General features: G+C 35.6%; 4 protein-coding genes across 14 annotated transcripts in view; 3 read left to right on the forward strand and 1 right to left on the reverse strand.

Moving 5' to 3' along the window:
- LOC135129708 (proton channel OtopLc-like) overlaps window positions 1-26791 on the forward strand; it is a 58439-nt gene that overhangs the window by 19627 nt on the left and 12021 nt on the right. For 7 of the 11 annotated variants that reach the window (XM_064056976.1, XM_064056957.1, XM_064057006.1 and 4 more), the window contains exons 4-5: window positions 25332-25737; window positions 26024-26089. In XM_064056976.1, the coding sequence (XP_063913046.1) occupies window positions 25332-25737; window positions 26024-26089 (472 nt within the window). Of the gene's footprint in view, window positions 1-498; window positions 1045-25331; window positions 25738-26023; window positions 26090-26791 lie in introns of those variants that run through there. The other 4 variants (XM_064056969.1, XM_064056993.1, XM_064056998.1 and 1 more) reach the window with 3 other exon arrangements.
- On the forward strand, window positions 3108-4714 carry LOC135132690 (uncharacterized). The gene is made up of 2 exons (XM_064060865.1): window positions 3108-3651; window positions 3716-4714. The coding sequence occupies exon 2, from the start codon at window positions 3722-3724 to the stop codon at window positions 4712-4714; it is 993 nt and encodes a 330-aa protein (XP_063916935.1). The 5' UTR covers window positions 3108-3651; window positions 3716-3721.
- Window positions 14292-16409, reverse strand: LOC135132699 (uncharacterized). The gene is made up of 5 exons (XM_064060876.1): window positions 16200-16409; window positions 15833-16114; window positions 15710-15778; window positions 15506-15642; window positions 14292-15449 (listed from the first exon to the last, which is right to left on the reverse strand). Exons 1-5 carry the CDS (start codon window positions 16402-16404, stop codon window positions 14292-14294), a joined length of 1851 nt encoding a protein of 616 aa, XP_063916946.1. The 5' UTR covers window positions 16405-16409.
- On the forward strand, window positions 16345-18013 carry LOC135129697 (uncharacterized). Its single transcript, XM_064056949.1, has 2 exons — window positions 16345-17555; window positions 17616-18013. The coding sequence occupies exons 1-2, from the start codon at window positions 17546-17548 to the stop codon at window positions 17921-17923; spliced, it is 318 nt and encodes a 105-aa protein (XP_063913019.1). The 5' UTR covers window positions 16345-17545; the 3' UTR covers window positions 17924-18013.

Below are 26791 nucleotides of genomic sequence, written 5' to 3' on the forward strand. Positions count from 1 at the left end.
TTCTCCAAGTTTTGACGTAAAGAGATCATGTTGCGTGTACTAGAGAGCAACATAATAAGCTCCATTTGCTCATCTACAGTGGCTGAAGTGCTGCTACGCCCTCATAAATAGGAGTGGGGGTGGTATTGATCAATAAGAGACCACGCAGCATCCCTTTTTTCTACAATGAACGTCATATTGTAAATGTTTTGAAGGAACGGACTATAGTACATATCGATGCGATGAGGCAAAGCTCGACCATCCAGCGGATCTCCTTCAAGCACATTTTTTTTTGGCGTTTTAATAAAGCTGCCGCTAAATCGAGCCATAAGATTTTTTTTTATGGTTAATGATGCTATGAAGCGTTTTGTTGATGGTTTAGTGTAAATGTTGTTGATTTTGGTATTGTTTTGGGTGAGGTCACGGAGGTCACTGGGTCGAAATCCCGGGCCAGCTTTTCTCATGGACCAATCCCAACAAGTCTAGAACAACACGTGACTCTCCTGCAGCATCCCTTCCTTTATCGGCTCTCGCGAGCTTTCTAGTTCACGGTATCGAGGCGTCTAACGCCGAGCTTTCATTATTAAAATAAAAAAACGCGGTGAATTGTCATTAATTGGTGCTAGTGTTACGGAAACGGGTAAATAAGCGTCCTCGTCAACATGTGAATTAAAGATAAACCCATTCAAACCCAAATCAATGTTTCATCCCTAAATTTAAACTCGAAGATGTAATTGTTAAAACAAACACAATAGTAACAATAAAACCAAAGTTGATCCGGCCTAAAAGACATCGATAGTTCACCAACACAAACAATGTGATCCATCTACCAACGCAACGAATTCAAAATTGGGTATTTTTGAAAATTGTTATTGGATTTATTTGAATTAAAATGGTGGGCGGTGGTGAACTCAAGGTTGCCACTGTTGAGGTGGAGTCTGTCGACAATATGGCGACACTTCCGGTATCACGGGCCCACGGCGGAAGCGATTCTGTTGCTGAAAAAAACAATGCCGCAAACAAAGAAATGGAGCTGAAAAAGGTCCAACCCAAGCCAGACAAAAGGTATAGTGTTCAGACAAATGACTCATTTACTAGACGTTTTATGGTGTTTTGCCGCGGTTCTTGAAAAGGCGGGATGTGAATTCGTAAAGAAATGCCGCGAGCTTCGTTAAATAATAAAATCCGATTAGATTCCGACGTGACGCTGAAAGCCCCGCGCTTTCGTGCTACGCGGACAGTGGAAACAAGCCTTAACGAACCAACAGGAAATCAAATTTATTCTCGATAAAGTCTGGCGTGCGTAAAATCCTCAAATTGACGGATTTGCGACAATTTAAATAGGAATGTACACAATGCAAAGTTTATACGAAATCATTGTAAACGTTGTTAACTACGAGTAAATGTAGCAATGAATTTAAATTAAGTCAATTTCAGTTTTAGCGGTGGTAAGATATGCAGTGTACATTTACACTGAATTTATTTTTTTTTTGGCAATATGAAGTTTCACTGGGTTGAATTATTTTTTTACAGAATTTAATAGTTCCTTTGATGTGTTCCGTCTGATGTACATACTAACCGCCAGACATCCGTCAAGCATCTATAATATCAAGGTTTTTCTGTACACACAATATTTCATATTTTATATAGTTCCCTATATTAAAATGTATCTATGAAAATATGGGTTTAATAATGAAATGGAATCTGTAAAAACGCAGATACATACAAACAACGTACAAAAGAAAACAAAAGTAAAATTGCTATTTTTGTCTGTTTATTTATTTAAGTTAAGGTTTAAGAAACAAAATTCACTATATGGACTGGTGTTTTTTCACACACGTCCTTAACATTCTAGCAACAGTATATTACAAGATAGTTGTCAAAATTCTTATAACTTATTTGGTAAGATTTGAAATGTACAGTACAGTGGTTCCACGAACTCCCAAAATCTCACTGTTGAAACTTCTACTAATTTAGTGAATCAGTCTAGTGTCGTTTATACAGGTCGCTAGAATGTATGGAAACGGTTAAATATTTTGAAAATCAATTGTACAAATCACCTGAAATTAGGTATAGGGGTACAAAAAGGGGTACGAATTCGTCAAACAATTTTTTTTGCTTCATTTGTTTTCGAGATGCAAGGTCAACTTGATTTTTTTTAAATAGCCCTACGGTATTTTTGAATGGAGCTTTTTTTTCTGAATTCATTGATACGGCACAATCATACTTTCTTTATGGGTGAAATGGCAAAATAAATTATTTTAAATAAGAATAAATAAAAAAAGAAAAATGACATACGAGGGTAATTTGATAAATTGTTAGCCTAAGTACTTGCCACTGCACAAAACAAATTTTTATTACTATGGTACCAAACAACAACTTATTAGAAATGTCACTGTTAAATTTGACTTCGAAAAGTTCAAGCATTGCTGTGCACGAGAATTTTGAGTAAGTCATATCTAGTGAAAATGTGGATATCAGTAAAATTGAATATAGATCGACTATTAACTATACCAGTGTTTAAAGGGGTTAACGGGTTGTTTCTTTCAAAAGGGGAAAAGTTTCGGTTGAAGATGACGATAGACCAGGAAGACCGATTTCGGATCCATTTCTGAAAATATTGACGCAGTGCATAATATGATTTTGTCAGATCGTCGAATTTCCATAAAACAGATATCTGAGACACTAAAGATTTTCTGTCATTATTCATGCCGATTTGGACATGAAAAAAATTTCCGCAAAATGAATGCCAGTAGATAGTGCCTAGGATTAGTGGGGTAATAAATCATGTTGACAGGTGACGTTATCTTGACAGCTGTCAATCAAGATAACGATCTTAATGGATTTTTGACGTGTGCTGTCAATCAAGATAATGATCTTAATGGATTTTGATTACTCATAATTTAATTTTTATTCGCGAACGTAATTAAATTAATTATATCATTATTAAATTTAATTAGATCACTATGAATTTGATATCGGAATTAAATAATTTAAATTTAAATATATATTTTTAATTGTGTATTGCGGGTTGCATGCATATGTACATAAAGACGATAATGTTTTAAGATTACGCAATTGAATCAATGATTAAAATACTAATTACACCATCATTAATTCATTCTGAATATAATACGATTTGATGTGGGTTAATATCTGAAGCGTTTTGATAATTCTTTGATCGATTGCATTATTAACTAAAAATTAGATCGTAATGACCATTAGCCCGTGCCAATAGCTCAATAATGATGACGCACTCTATGCAAGCGACTCATCATCTACAAGCAGAGACTTGTTTCTGCATGTATTTTCTTGTTATACCCATTCTCCGAAGTCATTAATCACTAGCCCCACGGCAACATCTCATTATGATGTTTGTCCATTAGCTTTTTGTTATTAAAGACATACCGACGACGCACTTTTTGCAGACGAGTCATCATCTACAAGCACAGACTTGTTTCTGCATGTATTTTCTTGTTGTACTCCCTCTCCGAAGTCGTTAACCACTGTATATAAATAGAAGAAGGGTGATGAATACACATTTTACTCTTAGTTGTTGTGTCGCTTCAGCTGGTGTTTCGTTTTGCAATTCTACCAAGTGTCAGTTGTGTCTGATTGTTTGTTATTATTATTAGTTGTTGCAGTGCTAGTGTCTGTGTAAATAATAATAAGGTAAGTTATAATAACTCTGTTTTATTTATTAAAGGTTAGTAATTTTTTTTGTTTGTTTGTGTAGATAAACATGTACGGATTTAAACGTTCTGGTGATATTCCCGAAGAGTTGTCACAAGTCATCAAAAGGAGAAAGAAAAACACCAGTGCAGGTGTGGATCTTCACGCACAAGAAGAACGTTCCTTGGTTAACGTCGAAGACGCTGTACATACCAAACACCAAAACATGATGAAGAGCAATCCTCCTCTGAAAATGGAAACATCTGAAATCAGTCTCCCATCTTCTCCCGAGCCACCGCGTGCAATGGAGGGTGAATCTATGATAACTGTTGATGAATGGAACAATGTCGAGCAGTCAATCGATGCAGCGGCGAAAGCTTTGGAGAAAGAGAAGCTACGAAGAAAAGTAACAAATGAAAAGTATCGATTGGTTGATGAAACAATTTTACCATTGACTAGATCCGGTAGCAAATTTATAAGTATCGGTATGCAACCATTCAAGGATTACGAACCAGTAATCAAGATGTACAATCCGAGCCTCACAGCTGCAGCCGTTTTTAATCATCAAGAATTTATCGAATTTCTGGAGAAGCTGGAGCTCACAGAGGACAAAATTCGTGATATTCCGAAAGATGTGATGCTGTTCGAAACAAGGAAGTATGACGTTATTCTAAAGAAGGGGATGGTATTGCAGTTCAAATCAACAAGTGAAGAAGATGTATATCAATCTCTTTTTCTACAACACGCTACGATTGGAACTCTGTTGGCTCTAAAAGAATATTTCTTGGGGCATTTGAGACAGCGTGCATTTAAACAGAAGTTACTACCTGATTACGACCAATTTGTAACAAACGTTGCTTTACATCTGATGGAACATGGAAATAGTGATTCTGATAAAGGAGTGGACAAGGCTATCATCACAATCATCCAGGACACCTATGAACATGATCCGATGTTATACGACATGTGGATGAAGACACCTTATACTATAAAATCTCACATAGAAAAGAAGTTAAGCTATTTCACTCTACATAATGATTTTAATTGCCCCTCTGTTGTGTAAAATAAATAAATAAATAAATAAATAAATAAATAAAATGAGCAATCTAGTTTTTCTTATTATTATTGTTATATCACTTGTGCACAAAAGGTGTATCTCTATATGAAGTTGTACGTCTCAGTGAAATTCGCATTTTACTCTTTAACCTGTTGGAGAGAACAACTCTTTTACCTGATACAGAAAACAAGTTAAAATGGATTATCAATTCAAAGCACCTTTCACAGCAATAATAGCTGGTCCAACAAGTTGTGGTAAATCTCACTTTGTTCACAGATTTTTAAAGCACTTAAATTATTTGTGTGATACCGTTTTCAAAAAAGTGATTTGGTGTTACGACGAATGGCAGCCATTATATCAAGAATCGCAACTTTTTATCGAGTATCATCAAGGAATACCGGATATGTCCACATTTGATGGATCCGAACCGGTGCTTATGATATTAGACGACCTAATGCGTGAGACGAATGCAAGCATTGTGGATATTTTTACAAAAGGTAGTCATCATCGTCAAATTAGTGTATTTTACATAACGCAAAATTTATTTCACCAAGGCAGAGGCCAAAGAGATATATCTCTTAACGCCAATTACATAATATATTTCAAGAACCCAAGAGATCGCGCTCAGATCACTTATTTGGCTAGACAGATATTTCCCGAAAACGTAAAATTTATACAAGAGGTTTATAAAGATGCAACATCGAAACCTCATACGTATTTACTAATTGACTTAAAGCAGGACACACCAGATGATTACCGCATTCGGACGAATATTTTACCTGACGAAGAACCAACTTTTGTCTATTTGCAAAAAACACATAAAAATAGCAAGTTGCGATAAAAAAAATCATTTGGCTGTGAGATGTCGCGCACGTTACACAATAACGCTCCGCTTTTAAAATTTCTTCACAAAACAAAACCTCAATATAGAAAAGCAGTTTTAGCGTGTGCAGACAAGGAGTTAATACATTGCATATGTGAGTGTGCGCACAATACTTTATTAGGGAAAGTTCCTTTATCGAAAACGCAGAAAGCTAAGTTAGGGAAATATAAAAAAACTTTGCGTCAACTGGTTAAGCGACGAATTTCCAGAGGGGAAAAGAAAAAATTGTTAGTACAAAAAGGCGGAGCATTCCTACCATTGCTACTTGCTCCAATTATCTCTGGAGTTTTGGGAGGACTTTTGAATAAATAAACAGATAGATACATTCGTTTAACAATGGAACACGCTAAGAAAATGGTATTGGTAGATCCGTCGTTACTGGAGAAAATGAGCCAATTTCAAAAAAACGCACCCGATCCGATATCGCGCTTCGATCAAGAAATGCAATTAATATTAAATAAAAGAAACGACGACCGTGAGAAGTGGTTGTTGTACAATCAAATTCTTCAAAAATATTTAAATGTATTGAATCACACTCGAAGGCCTGTCGAACTACCCATGATAGAAGATTCGGTAAAACAAAAGAAAGAAATAGTTGACTCTGATGACGGTTTCCAAAATATTGTATCAGTTTTACCTAAATCGTGTTCAAGTAAAGCTTTGCTCTTACTTCATAAGTTAAAAGACGGCGGAGTGACGTGGAGTGACAACGGCGTCGTCAGTTTTGAAGGACGCAGTATAGAAGATTCGAATATAATCGATCTAGTGTATGACCTTGTACGGAGTAGTAGATCAACAACGGAACCCAAAGGTTGGGAGGAATTTGTAAACGTGCTCAAACAAGTAAACGTTCCACGTGTTTTAATTGCAAATCAGAAGCGATTACAACAACTTAATAAGATTTTATCAAGAGAACAGAGGTTAGACGCTGAAGAGCCAACGTCGACAGAAGTGGTCCCAGATGTTAAAAAAAAAAATAGCCGCATATCAGATGCTGTAACACCCGTATCAAGTTCAATTGGGAATAATACAACGAAATCTAAGAATCGACGAAAGATTAAGTGGTCACCTTATACGCCATGAGTATACCGGATATGCTTAATAGACGGTATTATACAACAACGGACCCTATCAGTTTTTCCGGAATAAATAAAATTCGTAAAGCCACAAACTTGCCGCATCAACGCATTCAGGATTGGCTCGAAAAACAAGACGCATACACCTTACATAAGCAAATTCGTCGCAAGTTTAAGAGAAATAGGTATTTAGTGACGAATATCAATGACTTATTTCAGGCTGATTTGATTGACATGAGAAAATTAGCATCGTATAATGATGGTGTGAAGTATCTATTGACTGTCATTGACGTGTTCTCTAAGTTCGCTTATGTCATACCGTTATACAGTAAATCTGGTTCTGATGTAGCTGCAGCTTTTGAAGAAATTTTTACCGAACAAATCCCGGGCAATGTACAGACCGATAAAGGAAAAGAGTTTTTAGCTAAAAATGTTCAAAAACTGTTTAAGAAGAACGATATAAACTTTTACGTTGCGAAAAATCCCGACGTAAAGGCAGCCGTTATTGAACGTTTTAACAGAACATTAAAATCAAAAATGTACAAATACTTTACTCATGCAAATACTTTTAAATACATAGATGTTTTACAAAATTTTGTCGTTTCTTACAACAATACCTTTCACCAAACTATAAAAATGGCTCCTGTTGACGTAAATTCCGATAATATCTTGGAAGTTTATCACAATATTAAAAATTCCACGTCGACTGTTAGCAAAAGAAGTCGTACGAAGAAATATAAAATTGGTGATTACGTTAGAATCGGTAAATATAAGCATGCGTTTGAGAAAGGTTATGAGACAAATTGGAGTGGGGAGATTTTTAAAATTACGGATGTAATAAATCGAGACCCTGTAGTATATAAAATCAGTGATATTATGAACGAGCCTATAGAGGGTGTTTTCTATCATCCCGAACTTCAAAGAATAAAGTACAACCCGGACGACGTGTTTCAAGTTGACAAGGTTTTGAAAAAGCGTTATAAAAACGGTCGCTGTGAAGTATTCGTGCAGTGGAAAAATTACCCGAAAAAATTCAACAGCTGGATCCCGATTGAAACTCTAACGCAAATATGAATAATTCAGACGAGTTTTATCTTACGCTCTTGTCTAATAGTTCCCTGAACTATTTTCCAAAAAATACATCGGCCAATTTTTGTACGCAACTTCCAAAAACTATACATTTAGAAGGAGAGTGGTGTGTTGGTTTATCAGAAATACAGTTACCGTGTTCATTTTTCACTGTCAACGATGGTGAAAATGTTATATATTGTGAATATAAAATTATCATTAAAAAGAAATCAAACAAAGCTGTCTTGGCTGGTTATTTTAACGATGAGAGACTATCGGCCTGGATAGATAGTAACGTATCGCGAGGGTATACATTAGAAAAATTGTTATCAAAATTTGAAAATCTGAATAAACCAATTGAAATACACGCTCACTATAAGACTAAGATAGATGCGGGTAACTACGAGTCAGTAGAGGGAATCTTAAAGGCGCTAAATGAGGTTAATATTTTGCAAAAAGATTGTGTTGAATTTCGACTAAACAATGGTAGTAAACGTATACATGTAGCGAGCTCTAGCACTGAGATGACTTCTTTAAGGTTATCGTCGAAACTAAGTTTACAATTGGGGTTCGAGCCCGATGTTAACATTCTGAATAAAATCTCTACATACCCTAGTAATATATTATTGGGTTTACCATCGCAACTGTTTATATACAGTGATATTATAGAACCTCAACTGATTGGTGATGTTTTTGCAAAAGTTTTGCGGATTGTAGTAGTGGATAACAACAAGTATACGTATGGTACGCATCGAGTACAGTTCTTTTCGCAGCCTCATTATACTCCTGTGCTAAAAAGAGAATTTGAACATATCGAAATTGATATAAGGACAGCTACTGGAGAGCGCACGCCATTTCAGTTTGGGACTGTGTGCGTGAAACTTCATTTTAAAAGAATATTATAATGACCTGTCATTACCACGATTACTACATAGGTCAGGCCGGCTCAGGTGTAGGATCCATTTATAAAGGCGCTGTTTACCAAAAAGGTCGAGGTTTTGGTAGTTTTTTAAGAGGATTATTTCGAACAGTTTTCCCGTTAGTAAAAAGTGGTTTGAAAACTATTGGTAAAGAAGCACTTCGTTCTGGATCATACTTCATCAACGACGTTGTAAACAACGTACCACCGAAAGAGGCATTCAATTCACGTGTATCAGAGAGTGTGGGTAATTTGAAACGCAAAGCAGAAACAAAAATCGACGATCTCGTCGGTTCAGGTGTTACAAAAAGACGTCGCCGCAAACAATCACGTCAGATGCGTTTGCCAGTCCGCAGAGTAAAGAAGTCGTCGCGATCGTCAGATATTTTTGATTGATTAATTTTTTTAATATTACGAGCAATGGCTTTTCTACATCCGCGAAGTTGTGAGTGCATTAAAACAGAATTGGATTTATTTGCTTTACCTTCAACACAAACCAGTATCGAGAGTGGGCAATGGATCGAGTACAAAACATTGTCAAGTATTTCAGACGATGCACCTTTAGAATTTATGATCAGCAGCGGCGATGAATATATTGATTTATCCCAAACGTTGATATCGCTTACTGTGAAAATAACTAAAGAGGATGGTACAAATCTACCCGACGACGTTAACATTGCGCCCGTAAATAATATTTTACACTCTATGTTTAGTCAAGTCGATGTTTACCTAAATCAAAAACTAATTTCGCCGCCTAACAATACATATGCGTATAAATGTTACTTAGAAACACTTCTAAATTACGGACCAGCAGCCAAAAAATCACATTTAACATGTGGATTATGGTACATCGATACACCAGGAGATATGGACACGGCCGATGGAACAAAAAATATCGGCTTTAAAGCTAGGAATCATTTCACAAAGAAAAGTCAGCAAATTGATTTAATTGGTCACTTAAATTGTGATATATTTAATCAAGAAAAATTTCTGATCAACGGTGTCGAGCTACGTGTAAAGTTTGTAAGGTCTCGGAACAGTTTTGCTTTGATTGGAGCTGATGGTACTACGGGTAAAGTGAATATTGTGGATGCAACACTGTTGGTAAGACGTAATAAAATAAATCCAACTGTCACGTTAGCTCATGCCAGAGCTTTGGAGATGACAACTGCCAAATACCCTATAACGAGAACCGAAATAAAAGTTTTAACAATACCGCAAGGGGTCCAAAGTAAAACACTTGACAACATTTACTTGGGGCAGTTACCTAAACGATGTACTGTAGCGTTCGTTTCCAATAGAGCTTTTAATGGGGACTTTACACTAAACCCCTTTAACTTTCAACATTTTGATATGAATTATTTATCGTTATGTGTTGACGGTCAGCAAATACCCAGCAAACCTTTACAACCCACCTTTAACGGACATAGCAAGAAATTTATCAACATGTATCATACGTTATTTTCTGGTACCGGAATTCATTTTATGAACGAGGGCAACGGACTTCGCAGAGAAGACTACCCCAACGGTTATTGTATCACTGTGTACGACCTAACACCCGATCTATCTGGAGCGTCACCATTACATTGGAATCTGATTAAAACCGGTAGCTTACGTTTAGAAGTACGATTTAATACTGCTTTAACGGAGACAATCAACTGTTTAGTGTACGGCGAGTTTGATAGCGTTATAGAAATTGACAAAAAGCGTAACATCATAATCGACTACGGAAGTTAAAATGTGCCGTCGAAGGACTGTATGGTTATTTGTTGTGTAGCTGTTGACCTGTTAGCATCGAAAAATGTGTGTGTTGTTTCTTGATTACCAAGGCTTCTTGATTGAAAGAAAGAGTTTCTTCATTAAAGAATTGGCAATTCTTGATTTTCGTAAATCAGAACCAGAACATTACCTGTTTAAACCACCCGAAGACATTTCAACTTTACCGCATAGTTATCAGAAGCAAGCAGATTGGGTAACAAAACACTGCCACGGTATTTCATGGTGTGCGGGTGGCGTCGCATATGAAGAAATACCTAATATTTTAACAAAATTGTCGGAGATAGATTGTTGTGTTTATGTAAAAGGATTAGAGAAAAAACGGTATATTTCTAAACTGTTACCGAAGAATGTTATCGTAAACATAGAGGACGAACTTGACTGTATACCAACGGTGAAAAAGTTACCCGAACCAAAAGTTTGTGACTATCATCGTGATTTAACCAACTTTAACTGTGCTGTACAAAACGTACAAACCCTAAAAGAAATATACAATGAATACTATGCAAATCAAGTCTTGTCTATCGAAGATACAGAAGTTGAAGAGGTGTCATGTTCTTGTTTCTGCTAGCAATACGCTTCCATTTTATGTTAGCAAACCATCATTCATCGTTGTGAACGAAGATCCCGACTTCATGCCAGGCAGTCACTGGGTGGGTATTTATATAGATAAATACGGATATTCATATTTTTTTGATTCGTTTGGACGGAATCCTAAGGGGACTATTTTAAATTTTATACTGAGGAATAGTCTTATGTACACTTACAACACTAAACAAATTCAACATCTGATGTCGGATGTTTGTGGAAAGTATTGTATATTGTTCCTTTTAAATTACGCCCTTGGTAATAATGTAGATCAATTTATAAATATGTTTAGCAGTAGTTACAAAAAAAACGATGTTATTTGTGCAAAACTTTTTAAACAGTATTTTAAATAAATTTTAGCCTTTCTCTAAAATTGTCTTTTATTTTATTCACACACCAAACACAAAGAAAACACGGGCTGCGTGAGGCGCGGCGAGGAGGGCGGGCGGCGGGCGGCGGGGCGCGGGCGCGGGCGGGGCGCGGACGGCGGGGCGCGGGCGCGGGCGCGGGCGCGGTCGGGGCGCGGACGGCGGGGGGCGCGGACGGCGGCGAAAAAAAAAGTGTATGAATGAAAAACAATATTTATTTCACAATTTTTAGTAAATACATCATTTCGCAAATAACTACGTACAAATAAACATCCAAACTTACATTTAACGGTACAAAAAAAAAAAAAGAAAAATGTATACACATATAATTAAAAAAACATTATTCCAGGGATGTACATATTATTATTGCTAAAATACTAAAGCGCTCCTTTGTACCCGTACGGGAGCGTATCGTACGAATTGCTTAACCTACGACGTTTAGTATAGTTTACTCTATACTTTTTTGTTGCGTCTTTCGTTAATATATTAAAAAATTTATCTTTAAAAATTTGTTTATCGATTACTTCGACCACGTTTGGAGCCTCTTTATCCAGAATCATCGATTTTAATACGTTAAAATTAACTTTTTGATTATTGGAGTAGTGTAGAGTTATACCCTTCACCTTACACACTGGCTCAATTATCCCTTTGTTAGCATTCAAGAATTCATAGGCGTAATTTTTAGGTCCGCCGCTCACAAATTCCGTAATGTAACTACCTGGACCATAATCAGCTAATTCGTCGGTTAGCTGGCCTAAAAAGTCGCCGGTATCAGGTACCCATTCGTCTGGTTTGGCAGTGAAGAAAACACTGTCAGTGTCGTAATATAATACTCGTCGTCCCAACTTTTCCAAAAAATGATAAAGAACTAATCGTGCCGAAGCAGTAGTATAACTAGCGATAGCTACATTAGTGGTGCTAGAAGCCAATATATCCTCCTCCACGCGCTCCCAATTTACTAGGAGTACTTCAGGGTTGATAACGGTTAAGTTATTGACGCAACGACCGGGTGATGCAAACATTTCGAACAGCTTGTAAGGCTGATCAATGATAGCAGTCTGCTGCAGATTTTGTCTCTGCCCGAATTTGCCCCAAAATGAATTGAGCATTAATTTGGCCAAGAAACGTAACCCTGGATTCTTGCATATTTTGTTTTTTTCTAATTTAACCCCCTCACGATCGTAATACTCGCGAATGTAGTTGTCTTTCTCGTGTTCTGTATTACACCATGTAGGCCACCCGCTACACTCTTGCTTTATTTTTAAAAACGTGTTTACGTACTCCGAAAACAACCCACCTGTTTTAGTTTCTGGGTCGTATTTTACGGTGTCGTATTCCCATATTTCAAAAATTTCGATAATTCTGTACTTTAACTCCAAAGCCTTACGCAACTCGTCTGCAACGAAAGTACCCGTAAACTGACGCTGTCCGTCGTTGTGCGGGCAATCTTGTTCATACAGGGTTTCAACACACGTTTTGCAAAGAGGAAAAGTTAATTTACCATTACATTTGTACGGCAGAACAGGGTGATACAACGAAACAGGTGGTAAAACAATACATTTAATAAAACCATGGACTTTGTTTAGATCGACTTTTACGCATTCTGGATGGCCGACATGAATGGCTGTAGGATGACCGACAGGGTACCGACCGTACTTGTTTACGTACGGGTACAACGAGCAAACATCGAAATACAGTATTCTCTCGCCTGGTTGACATTTGTAATATAACTGTGACGCGTTCGTACGACCACCGTAAAAACTGTCGCGCGGATTGAGGGGTGTGTTTTTTGAAAATAAATGATTATCTACAAACTGCTTTAGTTCCCGGTTTTCCGTTATTTGTTTACGAAAATCACACTCCCATATTACATTCAAATTATAGCCGTTATTTTTGATGCGTTCGTTTTTAAATATAGTTCGTTCATACCGCGTAACCATCAGCTCATTTCTGTCGGCCAATTCAGAATCAAAATCGGGAAAGCATCTAGGGCACCCATGCCAGAAGCATCCGGAAAATTCAAAAACGGTGTTTGTTTCGCTGCAAAATCCGTCGACCACGATATTTTCTCGCAAACGAACCTCTGGACCATTTCCAGCGTGCTTAATTCGGCATTGCAATGTATACTCTTGCCATAGTAACCAAGCTATCGCTATCTTACTATGCCGATCCCTACCTCTATAACCCCCTGTAGGTATAATACCTATTGTGTTGGGTTTTAAAAAGTTTCTCCTAAATACGAGATTACATGATGACGCAATAGTTATACACTCTAACAAAGGGTCTACATTACAGCTCTCCGTAAAACATTCGCGAAATTTCAAACACCCTCTCCTCAAAATATCAACATCGGATACACAATATTTTATTATCTCATTTTTCATGGTGAATACATAATTATCGGCAACTTGCCGACGATGCCAGTCCATGAAATCTCTGCGTTCGTTCTTTTTCATGACATCACAACCGTAATACTCGACTGATGGTATGTCTCCGGTGTAATTTTGATTCTCTAACGTGTTGAAATAATGAGGAAAATATCCTTTACCACCTTCTAATTTAAAAGTTTTAGGAAATGACGCCAGTGGTAGCTGAATAAAATTCAAACTGTCTATGAACCGTATCGAACCACCGCATGTTATCGATAATATTTTCATACCTTGCTTTATAACTTTTGGCTGCCAGCGTGATATATTCGAAAAAATGTGTTGTAGTATAAAAGCTCCGTCGAAATTTTTCATGTTGTGTGCAATGGCTGTCACAGCGAAAATCTTTGACATTTTGGCAATGTGTTCCATGAGCTGTGATACAGGCTCATTATTAAAAATGTATTGGCGTTGACCACATACACCACAATTTTCGCTCATATCATCGTTCGACAAGCACTTTTTACATATTTGCTGCGTTACACATAGATTTGGTTCATGCAGAAACAATTTTTCACCAATTTTTTTCTCTTGTCTCGTTTCAAAATCAAAAAAGATGAAAAGAAAATTATTATTTCTACCAAAATGTGCTTCATTGTTGTTACGCGTAACTTTGCAAGGGTGCATGTAGCAATCGTGCCTAATATCCTTATCCTCTTTGCATGTGTTACAAAATTTTTTTCCACACTTGTGAGTACTCTTTTTTTTTTGTTTTTTGGTGTAATCTCGGCGTGACAAGTACTACAACGCTTTATACGATCGCAAGTCTTGGCTTTTTTATGTTTATTTAAACAAATCTCCCCTTTAAAAACCCTGTTACACATATTACAACTTATTACATTTGGGTCGTCGTTACATGGAGGCGACGTTAGGCAACACGGGCATTTAAACGGACAATTTTTATGGCGTTCTTGCTGGGAATACTTCGTCAGACAATATTCGCAGAAAAATCGCGTTGCGAATGCACCAGTCAAACTTAAAATTACATTATAATGTTGATCTTCCAATAAAAGGTTAATCCTCGGCTTGTTGATATTATAATCCCCTTTAAAATATACCGACGTTCCGTCGCGTTTATTATAAACAACTATTATATAATCTTCTTTAAAGTAATTTTGAAACCGCTGAATTTCAGCGTGTCCGCCCCCATGTGTTATATCAACATTTACTCTTTGACAAAGTGCCTGAGCTAGATTTAGCAAATCTATTTTACCCTTTTTTGTTTTAAATTTCTGTAGCACCTTTCTATTGCAACCGTTAGCCGTATACTCAATAGCAACAATTAGAGACGCCGCTAGGCAAAAATTGTTCACATCCACAACAAAAATGCTGTTTTTTGCGATACAAAATTCTTTAAAATTCACGCACTTACCATCCAGTGCGGAAAATCCTCTACCTAGTGGCATATCAATCACATCTATGCGGATAGTCATCTTATCGTTAGCGAAAAAGCTAGCGTTGCTTTGAATGATAGCGCTAATGATGTCCATCACCACGTCCGCGCTCAGCTGTGATAGTCTTCGAAAAGAAATTCCGGCAGGTTTGTCTGGAAATTCTTCATTTTCGATGACCACTCCAATCATGCTGGTGGGTTGAAATCCACGGGTAATATAATCAAGTAACTCTTGAAACGCATTCTGAAACAAACGTAAATTTTAATATTTATTTATTTATTTTTTTTTGTATAAAATACCTTCAACCAATTTTGTGGTATCTCGTCATCGTTCACATCTTTAAACGAAAATTCCATCCGTCTTGCCGTTAGCCCAAATTTACGTATGAACGCCTCACACTCGCCTTTTTCATTGAAATATTTGTGATCTCCGTTTACTGCGAAATAATAATAGTTATTATTATTAATGATCACTTATTTATTAATGTTATTATATTCTATTACCTGTATCGCTTCTTTCCCCTGCACCTCTTTGAACATCTGATGTTTCACTTTCGTCACCTTCTGTAGCCCCTAAAACGTTCCGTATTATTAGCTGTTATGAATAAATGTTCATTTTCAACATACCTTTTGACCATGTCGATGTCGATACATTTACTACGCTAGCTTCTTCTTCATCGACATCAGTTGATTGCGTTTTGTATGAATTATTATTACTGGTGCTATTGTTCGAAAAAGTCGCATTCACGACAGCCTTATCGCTGGACCAACTAGCATCAGGTGAAGATTGATGGGCAGTAGCAATGCGAGATTCATGCTCTATAAATGAGCGAAATTGGTTTTCCAAGTTATTCTTCTGTTGAATCTCGACATTATTGATGCACCCGTCCTTCTCGGCTTCGAAAATTTCTGTTAAAAAATAATAATATTATTTAGAATTTTTTCTTAAATCAATTAATTAATTAATTTAGGATATCAGCTATTATCAACTTACCCAATTGTCTTATTCTTCCTAACAAAAGACCATATGACTTTCGATCGTTGTTGTCCAAAACCGCATCCTTATATATAATTCGATTATTTATATGATCCCGCACAGTTCGCAGAATTTTCAAATTTTCAAAAAAACCACTCGCGAACATCGTAAATATTTGAACAATCTGCAGGGTTTGCAAAAATTCTTCAAATCCTGTATTCATTTTGCGTTGACACAATCACAACTATCACAAATTAACGTTCACTATCACAAACCGTAGCGGCAGACACAATTTTGTCAAAACTAAAAAAATATAATTCTACAATAGGCAAACAAGGTAATATATAGAAAAAACCAATGAGGGTGGGGTAAAAAAAGTGGTAGGAATCAGATAAACCCTATTGGCATTTATCGAGAGCTAAATGGTACATGCGCCGTTTACCCATGACTCAATACACGGAAATCTGTATCCGAAATAACTGTCGAATTAGTTAAATCGTCTGAAAAACGAAGATGCCAAAAACCGTCGACTTGCCCTTCGCAGATTTGCGGTAATGCACTCCGGCGCCTATTTTCTATTACTCTAGACTGAAAGGTTTTCTTATCATTGCTTGACATCAAATATTTCCGTCTTTGCAAGTCGCGACAGGACTTACAGTGACTGTGTCATCTTAAATTGACGAAAAAATGAAAGATGCCATAAACGTCGACTTGTCCATCGCAGATACTTAAAACTATTTGCGGTAATGCACTCCGGCGCATATTTTTCTATTACTCTAGACTGAAAGGTTGTCTTATCATTGTATGACAACAAATATACCCGTCTTTGCAAGTCGCGACAGGACTTACAGTCACTGTGCCATCATTTGGGGATCTGACTAAGTGGCTGGGTAGTGAAACATTTCTATGTAAAGTCATTTCTTCAAAAATATTTAAATGTACGGAACAATGTACATTGTCGGCTTAGTTAAATCATCTGGAAAAAGGTACTCACCGACGTCTCAGGCATTTAAAAGGGGTAATGCAATATTGGCGCCTTCTTTGTTAGTATAGACAGAAAACTTATCTTAACTTTACATCATCTACTTCTTTAAGTGCATAAGTAATTGTCTCTGCAAGACCTTAGAGGACTTAACATTCTCTGTGTGATTACCTGCGAGAAGGTATTAGCATAGTGGCGCCCAATGTTACTCACAAAGAAAATTTAACTTTCGGCAAAATTGTAAGACTCGTACCTACCTGTCGTTACCCTATCCCTCCCTTTGTCATCCCTCTGAAAAATTAGTTTTACTTTAAACTTTAGAAAATACAGACGCTCTTATTCATTCAGCTTCGTAGTACCGTGTGTTATTCCTGAGAACGATATGGCCAACAGTAAGTTTTTAAGAATGTAATTTATTCTCATTTCTTATAAGTTTTTTTCTTTTTTTCTAGATCTGTGCATTATATTATTTTCCATCAGGCGGAAGGCCCCGTCTAGAAATGATCTTCGCAAAAGATTTATATGTCGGTTTTGTGCAAAAAACCATAAAGGACCAATGTGGATAGGCCACATCCATACGTTGGCGAAGGTATATTGCGCTAGGTGCAATGTACAAATTGTAACAAGTCGGAGATTCGTTTGCCAAGGTAGACAGCTTGGATTCACGGGCGGTAGATTCAACTACACCCACTTCGTCAGAGAGCGATATTATCCACTATCGGATGAAGAAGACGACGGCGACAGTGGTGTAGAATTGTGATGTGTGTAACTATATGTATGTATATAAATATAATTATTATTATTATTAATATGTAAACCGGCTGTTCGGTAATAAAAATATCTATTTAAATTTAAATTATTTAAATTCTATATCAAGTTAACACTGATCTAATTAAATTTTAATAATGGTATAATTAATTCAATTACGTTCGCGATTAAAAATTAAAGTGGTTAACGACTTCGGAGAGGGAGTACAACAAGAAAATACATGCAGAAACAAGTCTGTGCTTGTAGATGATGACTCGTCTGCAAAAAGTGCGTCGTCGGTATGTCTTTAATAACAAAAAGCTAATGGACAAACATCATAATGAGATGTTGCCGTGGGGCTAGTGATTAATGACTTCGGAGAATGGGTATAACAAGAAAATACATGCAGAAACAAGTCTCTGCTTGTAGATGATGAGTCGCTTGCATAGAGTGCGTCATCATTATTGAGCTATTGGCACGGGCTAATGGTCATTACGATCTAATTTTTAGTTAATAATGCAATCGATCAAAGAATTATCAAAACGCTTCAGATATTAACCCACATCAAATCGTATTATATTCAGAATGAATTAATGATGGTGTAATTAGTATTTTAATCATTGATTCAATTGCGTAATCTTAAAACATTATCGTCTTTATGTACATATGCATGCAACCCGCAATACACAATTAAAAATATATATTTAAATTTAAATTATTTAATTCCGATATCAAATTCATAGTGATCTAATTAAATTTAATAATGATATAATTAATTTAATTACGTTCGCGAATAAAAATTAAATTATGAGTAATCAAAATCCATTAAGATCATTATCTTGATTGACAGCACACGTCAAAAATCCATTAAGATCGTTATCTTGATTGACAGCTGTCAAGATAACGTCACCTGTCAACATGATTTATTACCCCACTAATCCTAGGCACTATCTACTAATGCCGATCAAAAGAGAGCAAGAGTGGCAACTTCACGCTCTTTGTGTACCCTTTTTGATGAGGACTCTGACTTTTTAAACCATGGATGAAACCTGGCTGTATTTCTACGATCCAGAAACAAAGCAACTGTCCATGGAATGGAAACATTTTGGCTCTCCAAGGCCCAAGAAGTTGCGGGTGCAAAAATCTGCCGGAAAAGTACTCGCTTCGGTTTTTGGGATTCTCGTGAGGTAATTATGGTTGATTATCTAGAAAAGCGCAAATCCATAACATGAGAATACTACTCAAGCCTATTAACAATGCTACGCGAAAAAACTGTGGACACGAGGGAGAAACAATTTTCCAAAGGGTGTTCAATGCTCCTACACACAAATCACGCATTGCAATGAATACAATTCATGCTTTGGGGTTCAAAACACTTAACCATCCTCCTTATTCTCCGGACCTAGCTCCCTCGGATTATTGTCTGTTAGCTCAATTAATAAAACCGTTAAAGGACATACATTTTTTCAAACAACGAGACAATAGAGGTTGTGGAGACTTGAAAGGGGACTACGTTGATTAAAAAAATATCGGATTATCGGTTACGGTGATAAAAGACGAAGTTTTGCTCAAGCAGTAACACTTGCCAATAAAATTCATCCTGAGCGAAAACTCATTTCTAAGTCAACGGTTTCAAAAACCCCACGCAGATTTAATGAAACTCGAAGTGTTAAAGAACGTCCAAAATCTTGCAGGCCAAAACGATGAAATTCCCCTTAATGTCCTCTTAGACGCAACAGAAAATCCCAAAACGTCAGTGCAACAACTAGCGCTGAATCACAATGTTAGTAGAAAATCAATTAAAAAAATAATAAAAAAGGAAAATTTTCACCCACACAAAATCTATTTGGTACAAGAGCGAAACGAAGATATAGTGCCTAGACTTAGAGAATTGGTTCCCAGTTACCAAAATCCGGAGTTACCAGCAGAAACTATATGGTTTCAACAAGATGATGCTCCACCCCATTTTGGACGTCAAGTGCGACAGTACTTAAATGAAACTTTTCCTGGCAGATAGATAGGCCGAAGGGGTATTATTGAGTGGCCTGCCAGGTCACCGGATTTGACACCCCTTGACTTTTTTTAGGAGGCTATTTGAAGAATCGCCTTTATAGGCCGTCGAGAACTTTCTAGTATATACAGCGGTGATGACTCATTGCGGCGTTCGGTGACGAAAAGCCTGGAAACAGAAGTCGCGATGGGCAGCCCAGAAAACCCTCGAAGCGATGTTCTCGAACTTTCGAGAGGAGCGAATAAGTTTAAATAGAGGCCAACGTCTGGAACGATGATGATTCATTCAGTTCAGTCCACGAGAGTACAGCCAAGTTGCGCCGGATTTATTTTGTACATAATCGCTCTAATAGTTAGTCGTGTAAATTCAAGTTAATAAGGAATAAATTGTTCAGTTTTACCCACGCCGATTTAATTCACCGATCAAACGTAACCATATCAACAGACCGATTTACATTGAAGACTTACAGGAACGTATACATAAAGAAATTGCTAGCATTCGTCCAGAAATTCTCATTAACTCACTACAGAATTTTATTCAGCGTCTTTTTTAGTGCCAGGAAGTAAATGGAAAGCATTTTGAGCATTTTTTGTAGAAAGTTTAATTTGGGTTTCGGTTGTTCTTGGTTAATTTATTTTGCCACTTCAATCAAAAAGAATGTATGGTTTGCTACATCAATGAATTCAGAAAAAAAAAGCTCTATCAAAAATGCATTAATTACATTGTAGTGCCATTTAAAAAAGTCAAGTTGGCCTTGCCTTTACGACCACAAGTTTTTGTACCCCTATATCTAATTTCAATTGATTTGTACAATTGGTTCTCAAGATATTTAACCGTTTCCATACATTCTAGCGACCCTGTATATACATCAAATTGTTTTTACTATTTAAACATTTACATGGGTGAAATTTTAAAATTTGTCGAACGGTCAAAGGACAAATCGGTTAAATTCAAAACGGGGCGGCACAATCTCATATCCACCAATCAGGTGCATCAGTCCAGTTTCTATCCCCTCGATATTCTGAATTTCACCGATTTAGTCATCGTACCTACGTCTAAGAATTCCCATTTGGCGCAAAAAATATTCTTTTCACAGGAGCATCGAGAAAATCAAACATTCATATTAAATTTGTGTACTTATATGTATTACTTATGGGATAGATACTGTATCATACAAACTCATACACTAAGATTTAAGTTCATTTATTAATATCATCTATGTATCGTTACGTTTTTATAGGTGAACTTTCTATCTTAGAATTGTTTGTATGTAAAAAAAAAACAGAAATTGTTTTCAGTTAGTAAGAGCAACTATAATTCTCTTTCCCCACTGTTGAACCAATCTGGTACGCCGCACATGAAAACCATGTATCACGTAAATATTACTTACAGCTCAACAGAAATTGCTAAAAAATTTCAAATAAATTCCACGTTTGCCCAAGTATACTTCCCCACAAAATTAACACATTTTTCGTATTGTTACGAAATAAACCCATACGCCGCCCCGGTACCACGCCTATGGGTTTTCTATTGTGTGCAGCGATCATGGGTGATTCATCTTCGGTGACGGCGGCTGGACGGCGTTCGCTAAAGAAGAGTCTGGAAGCGGAAGTTGCGATGGGTGCTCTAGACAAACCTAGAAGCGGTGACGGAGGCCTTTCGAGAAGGACAGCGTGGCTGTTGAAATGGGAACCACAGAGCAGTCAGTGAAGTCAAATCCATTCCAGTCGGAATTATTGTATGCATAATCCATGTGTAATTAATTAGTCGTGTAAATTTGAGTTACTAAGAAATAAATTGTTGAGTTTTACCCACGCCGATTTTTAATCACCGGTCATCCTAACAGTATTTTATCAATTTTTTTTTATGTTCGTTGCATTTATTTGAAAGACTTATTTAAACAATTGACGATCTTATTTTTTATTTTAAAAGTGGTGCGCTAATTTTGTGGGGAGTGTATATTGGAAGATGCCAACATAGACCACCAAACGTGATCTATGTGTGTCAATTTTTTTTTCATTGTAGAAAGTGTGCAGAAGGCGTTTGTGATTGAATAGTAGCGAAACTCGAACAGAGGAAGCCAAAATTAACCACATATCGTTAAAAATCTAATGGGCAATCAAACTGGTCATTCTGTATAATAATACATGCATTAGATAACCCAAAAGGGAACTCGTATTTTATTTTGCCATCATTGTTAATTTATTTAACATCAAGGAACACTTTGTAATCCCCTTAAACGTAATAACAACACAAGAAAAACCGCGATTGACTTTTAATTGAGGTCCGTTGCTATGCAACGTGCATGTTTTAACCGATCACGAGCTCATGTTCTACATTTTAATCCTCTGTTAAATTAAGCGAGCATTAAACATTTAATTCGTTTTCCATAAAACGGCCCTTAGTATATTAAAAATATATTAGAACTTGTGTTCCTTATCAGTTGTTGATGGTTGTTTGATAATTCATGGAATTTAATAGAGTTACACGCACTGCAGAGAATTGTTTACCCGAGCTCAGTAAAATTATAAAACTACCCTAGGTATTTTTTATTGCTGTAATATTTGAAACAGTTATGTAATTTTACAATTCTGTGGAGTTTCAATGCCAATTTTACAAATTGTACAGTCCGTACCAAATTTGTGACAGCTTAGTTTAATACGGTTTATAGATAAAGAGAACTGCTTTTCTCTTCTTTTGGAAGTAAAAACATTTCCTCTTGGCAAATGTTTACAAGCACGAGTGGCCTTGTAGACATTCGTTAGAGTGACTTCAGGATTACAGGTGTATAACGAAATGATTCCTGTATTTACCTTCGCTGGACACGCTCGCAAACACAAACAACAAATTTTCTTACATCCATTCGTAGATATCAGTCGGAGAGGTTTGTAAATATTTGCTCGTCTCCTATAATGATTGTAAGAAATTCGTAACAGTTGCAAATGGATAATTCCCATAATGAACACAGTTGGATTGGTCCATTCATTATCTATTTTAGCATTATACAGCATACATACGATTAAAAAATGAGTATACTTGATTAAAATTTACTAAAGTACAAAATATGTAGCATTCATGAGAAAACTAACAACAATAAAAATAATGTAATTATTCTAAAAACATGAAAAAAAATGGAATATGAGGGACAATATAAGCAACAGCATATAAAAAAAAACAGTGCGTTTGGTTTACTAAAGAATGTCTTAAAAAATAAATGAAATCTGAATTTCAGGCTAAACATTACATAATGATCATCCACAGAAATTGTTAAAATTATTATAATTTTTTTTCTGATTCGGTGATTTTAGAGTTACATTAAAGCACTGTTGTTTATTGGTATTCTTGGCTTCATGTGGCGTAATTCATATTTGATAGACAACACAAATCTTATTTCTTTTTAATTTAACGTCAAATTTGACATGTGTCGGAGTTCGGTGTGCCAAGGGTCGACAGTAACTAATATTGTCTAAACTACTAAAGATGTTAAATTTCCTCAATGGAAAATAAGTATAAAAAAAAAACTTGTTTTATAAGGCTTTTGCTACATTCGTTATGTGTAAAAATTCGCCGCAAGGAAAATTTGTAAAATAATAACATTAAAATGAAGCAAAATAATAAGGGAAATTCAAAAATTACTCCTTGGTTACCCAAGTCAGCACTACCACTCATAAAACTTTTGTGGTCAAAATATTAGTAAATTTACATTTACATTGCTACTATCTATTACTACAACTAGTAAAAATTTAAAATGTCTTTAATCTAAAATTCATGCCATTAATATTTAGACAATTCTAGCGAAAATTGCGTATTATATCCTGATGTGTTTGCGTGCAAAAATGTTTTAATTAAGTAAATTTTGTCCACCCCTGGAGTGATTAAATGTGTGCTCACGGAATTAACGCAGATTTTAAACTCGCGAAGTAATTAATTACCTGCCGCAGTTTTATCAAAATTGCGTTAGTAAAAAAAATATTTTGTAATATGTTTCGCCCAACAACGAGGTTCTCTTTTCACGTCCAATTAAAAGTCAATTATAATTTAGTACAATGATCAACTTCGGTTACTCGGATAAGCTCTTTATTAATTTTAAATTCGAAGTACAAAAATTGTATTAATTTCTCTAAAATTGTAAACCAGTTAAGAACAATCAATCGTAGTTCAATCAATAATAAATGATAGTTCCGTTGATTTGTTATGAAAATAAACTCAGATATTTTGACATCATTCGTAAATGTCTCAGTCACTGAAATTTATGCACATTTGGTGGCAGTCACCGATCTAAAAATATTACAGATATGAAAAATTGTTTGACCAAAGATTCCAGTATACAATCTATGATACCTTACGAAATCATTTTATTATAAATAATAAGTAGTTGTACAATGATTCTGTAACATTTCGTTGATAATTATATTTATAATCTTTGTGTCACTAAGTTGTCATAGTATAATTTAAGACACTATCTAATTCACAATTAGAGATGACGGTCTTCAGTAGTATCGCGGTATATTTAACTTATTTCGACATTGTCTAAAATAGCGCCAAATAAAAATAATTATCGTATTATTTGCGGATCTATTTATACTCAACCAAAAACATTTTATTTATAAACTTATAACCCCCTTGTATGTTTGCACAGTCAAAGGACCGATTTTTCAACTCTTCACGAATACGTAGCGGTGAACCGTGATGATCATAATATTATTGTAAGGGAGCAGGACCAGACCATCTGGAATTTATAACAGAGCAAAAGTGCCTTCAATTACGCTACTGGGAAGCAGGGTGGGAGTGTTGTTGACTATGCCAGTATGCGAACTATAATCTAAAATTCTCAGATTATTTATAGAAAATTAGTGCAGTAGTGTTAGTCAGAGTGTTTGTGTGTATTCACAATGTTTGAACTTTCGTACATTTCCGATACACCCGAGTATGTATTTTTGTTAATAAACTTTCGCGAGGACTACAAAAGTACGAGTGAATTATTTCGAACAACGTACATTAAAAAGCACTTAAACATACAAACCTTTACAAGTATTGAAATATGTACAATAATGTACATGTTACACCGGTCTTTGTGTTTTAAAATGGCATTGTTGTCTAGAAATAAATAAATGCTAACTAATTTTTTTTATAATTGCTCACTTTATTGATTAGTGCCATGAGTTTATTACATGAGTATGGTTCGTGTTTATGTTTAATATGCACGCAAGAACAAATTTTAGTGTATGAGACTGTATTAGATAACGCAAAATAGGTTTTTACTCAACAAACGAAATATCTTTAGGTTCACTTCCTCGTTTCGTTTGTAACAACTGCGACTGCCAACTTCCTACTAATAATATACTTATAGTTCGAGTTATTGTTTTATCCTTGTACTAAACAAAAATTGAAACTTTTTTTTCTTTTTCAGGACTTCCTTGTTCATAATCATGAGTTTTGTGTATGCAAAACTTCTGGTTGTTGTTTGTATAGCGTACGTAATATCAGATGTAGTTACACATAATATACCACTTTATTACTACGAAGGTTTCTTTACATACCTGTATGGTATGAGCATATTATTTCTTCTCTACGTCTTCTGTTTTCTATTACAAGAGAGTACATGTTGCTCAGAGAGTGAAAAAAAAGAGAAAGTAAAGAAACCACCCAAAGAGAAAGCCAAAGAAAAAGAAAAAGAAAAAAAGAAAGAAGAAGAAAAGAAAAAGAAGGAGGAGAAGGAAAGGTTAAAGAAGGAAAAAAAGGAAAAAGAGAAAGAAAAGGAAAAAGAGAAAGAAAAAGAAAAGGATAAAGAAAAGAAGAGTAAAAAACAGGAAAAGGTAATTTTCTTTTCATTACTGATTTTAAAATGTTAATAACATTTCATAAGCAAGTAAATTATAGACTTGAACAGTTTTAAGTGACAATATATTCTATAAGTTACTTGCAAAAGCTAAATCCATGACAAACTCAAAAAATATGAAGGGGTGGTTTTTGTATTTAATTGTATTTACTTTTCATTTGTGTTTGTTTCATATTAACATCTTTATTTATCTTAATGTTTCTGTTTAACTTTATTTATTAAGTTTGAGTTATTTTGCGTTGTTGAGCATGTTGTGCGTGTAGAGGGAGAGATTTCCACGTAAGATGCGTGACATGGTCCAGCAGAAGGCAACATCCCCAACTCACCAGGTGAGCGAAGGTTGGTGCCTAGTTAACTGTCCTTCCCTCTTCCTACAAACAATCAATTGGCTTCTTACTCCTAGGCTAACATCATAAAAAGTTGGTTAAATCTTTGTACGCGCAGTTAAACAGACATTAAATGAACTTTTTATGATGTCGTTTATTAGAAGGCATGAAAGAATAAAATTATCTTTTTAGTTACGCTCCCCCTTCTATTCTACTATGTATTGTAGTACGAAAAAGTATGTGAGCATTTGAGCCAATTTATTTGAGAGGTCCGTTCATTCATTCTTCCGTTAATTCATTGCCTTTTAGTAAGACTTTGTTGGCTATAGTCGCCTATCACATTGATGCCAGTTTCTAAAAATCTACAGATTTGTACACACATAATTTTGAAACAAAAATCATAGCTTTGTAAAATATAAAGTAAAAGTAATATTAGAAATTATACATGATTTAAATAGTTTTTTAACTAATGAAGTTCACATCAATTACTAAAAATATTATTACTCGTCGATGACCTACTCGATGTGGATTATTGTAATTTTTAAATGTTTTTCCGTTCCAAGATAAAATAATTCCCACTAAAAAAATCTCTTAATAGGTGCAGAAAAATTCGGGTATAAAATTATTACATAGTTGTTGGTAAAGTACTAGATTTGTAGTACCAGTATATTAATTTAGGTTTGGACTGGAGTTTATTTGGGTTTT

Source organism: Zophobas morio, unplaced genomic scaffold, assembly GCF_036711695.1.
Source record: "Zophobas morio isolate AGI-343-1 ecotype UQ-CSIRO unplaced genomic scaffold, CSIRO_AGI_Zmor_V1 ptg000002l, whole genome shotgun sequence".
NCBI lineage: Eukaryota > Metazoa > Arthropoda > Insecta > Coleoptera > Tenebrionidae > Zophobas > Zophobas morio.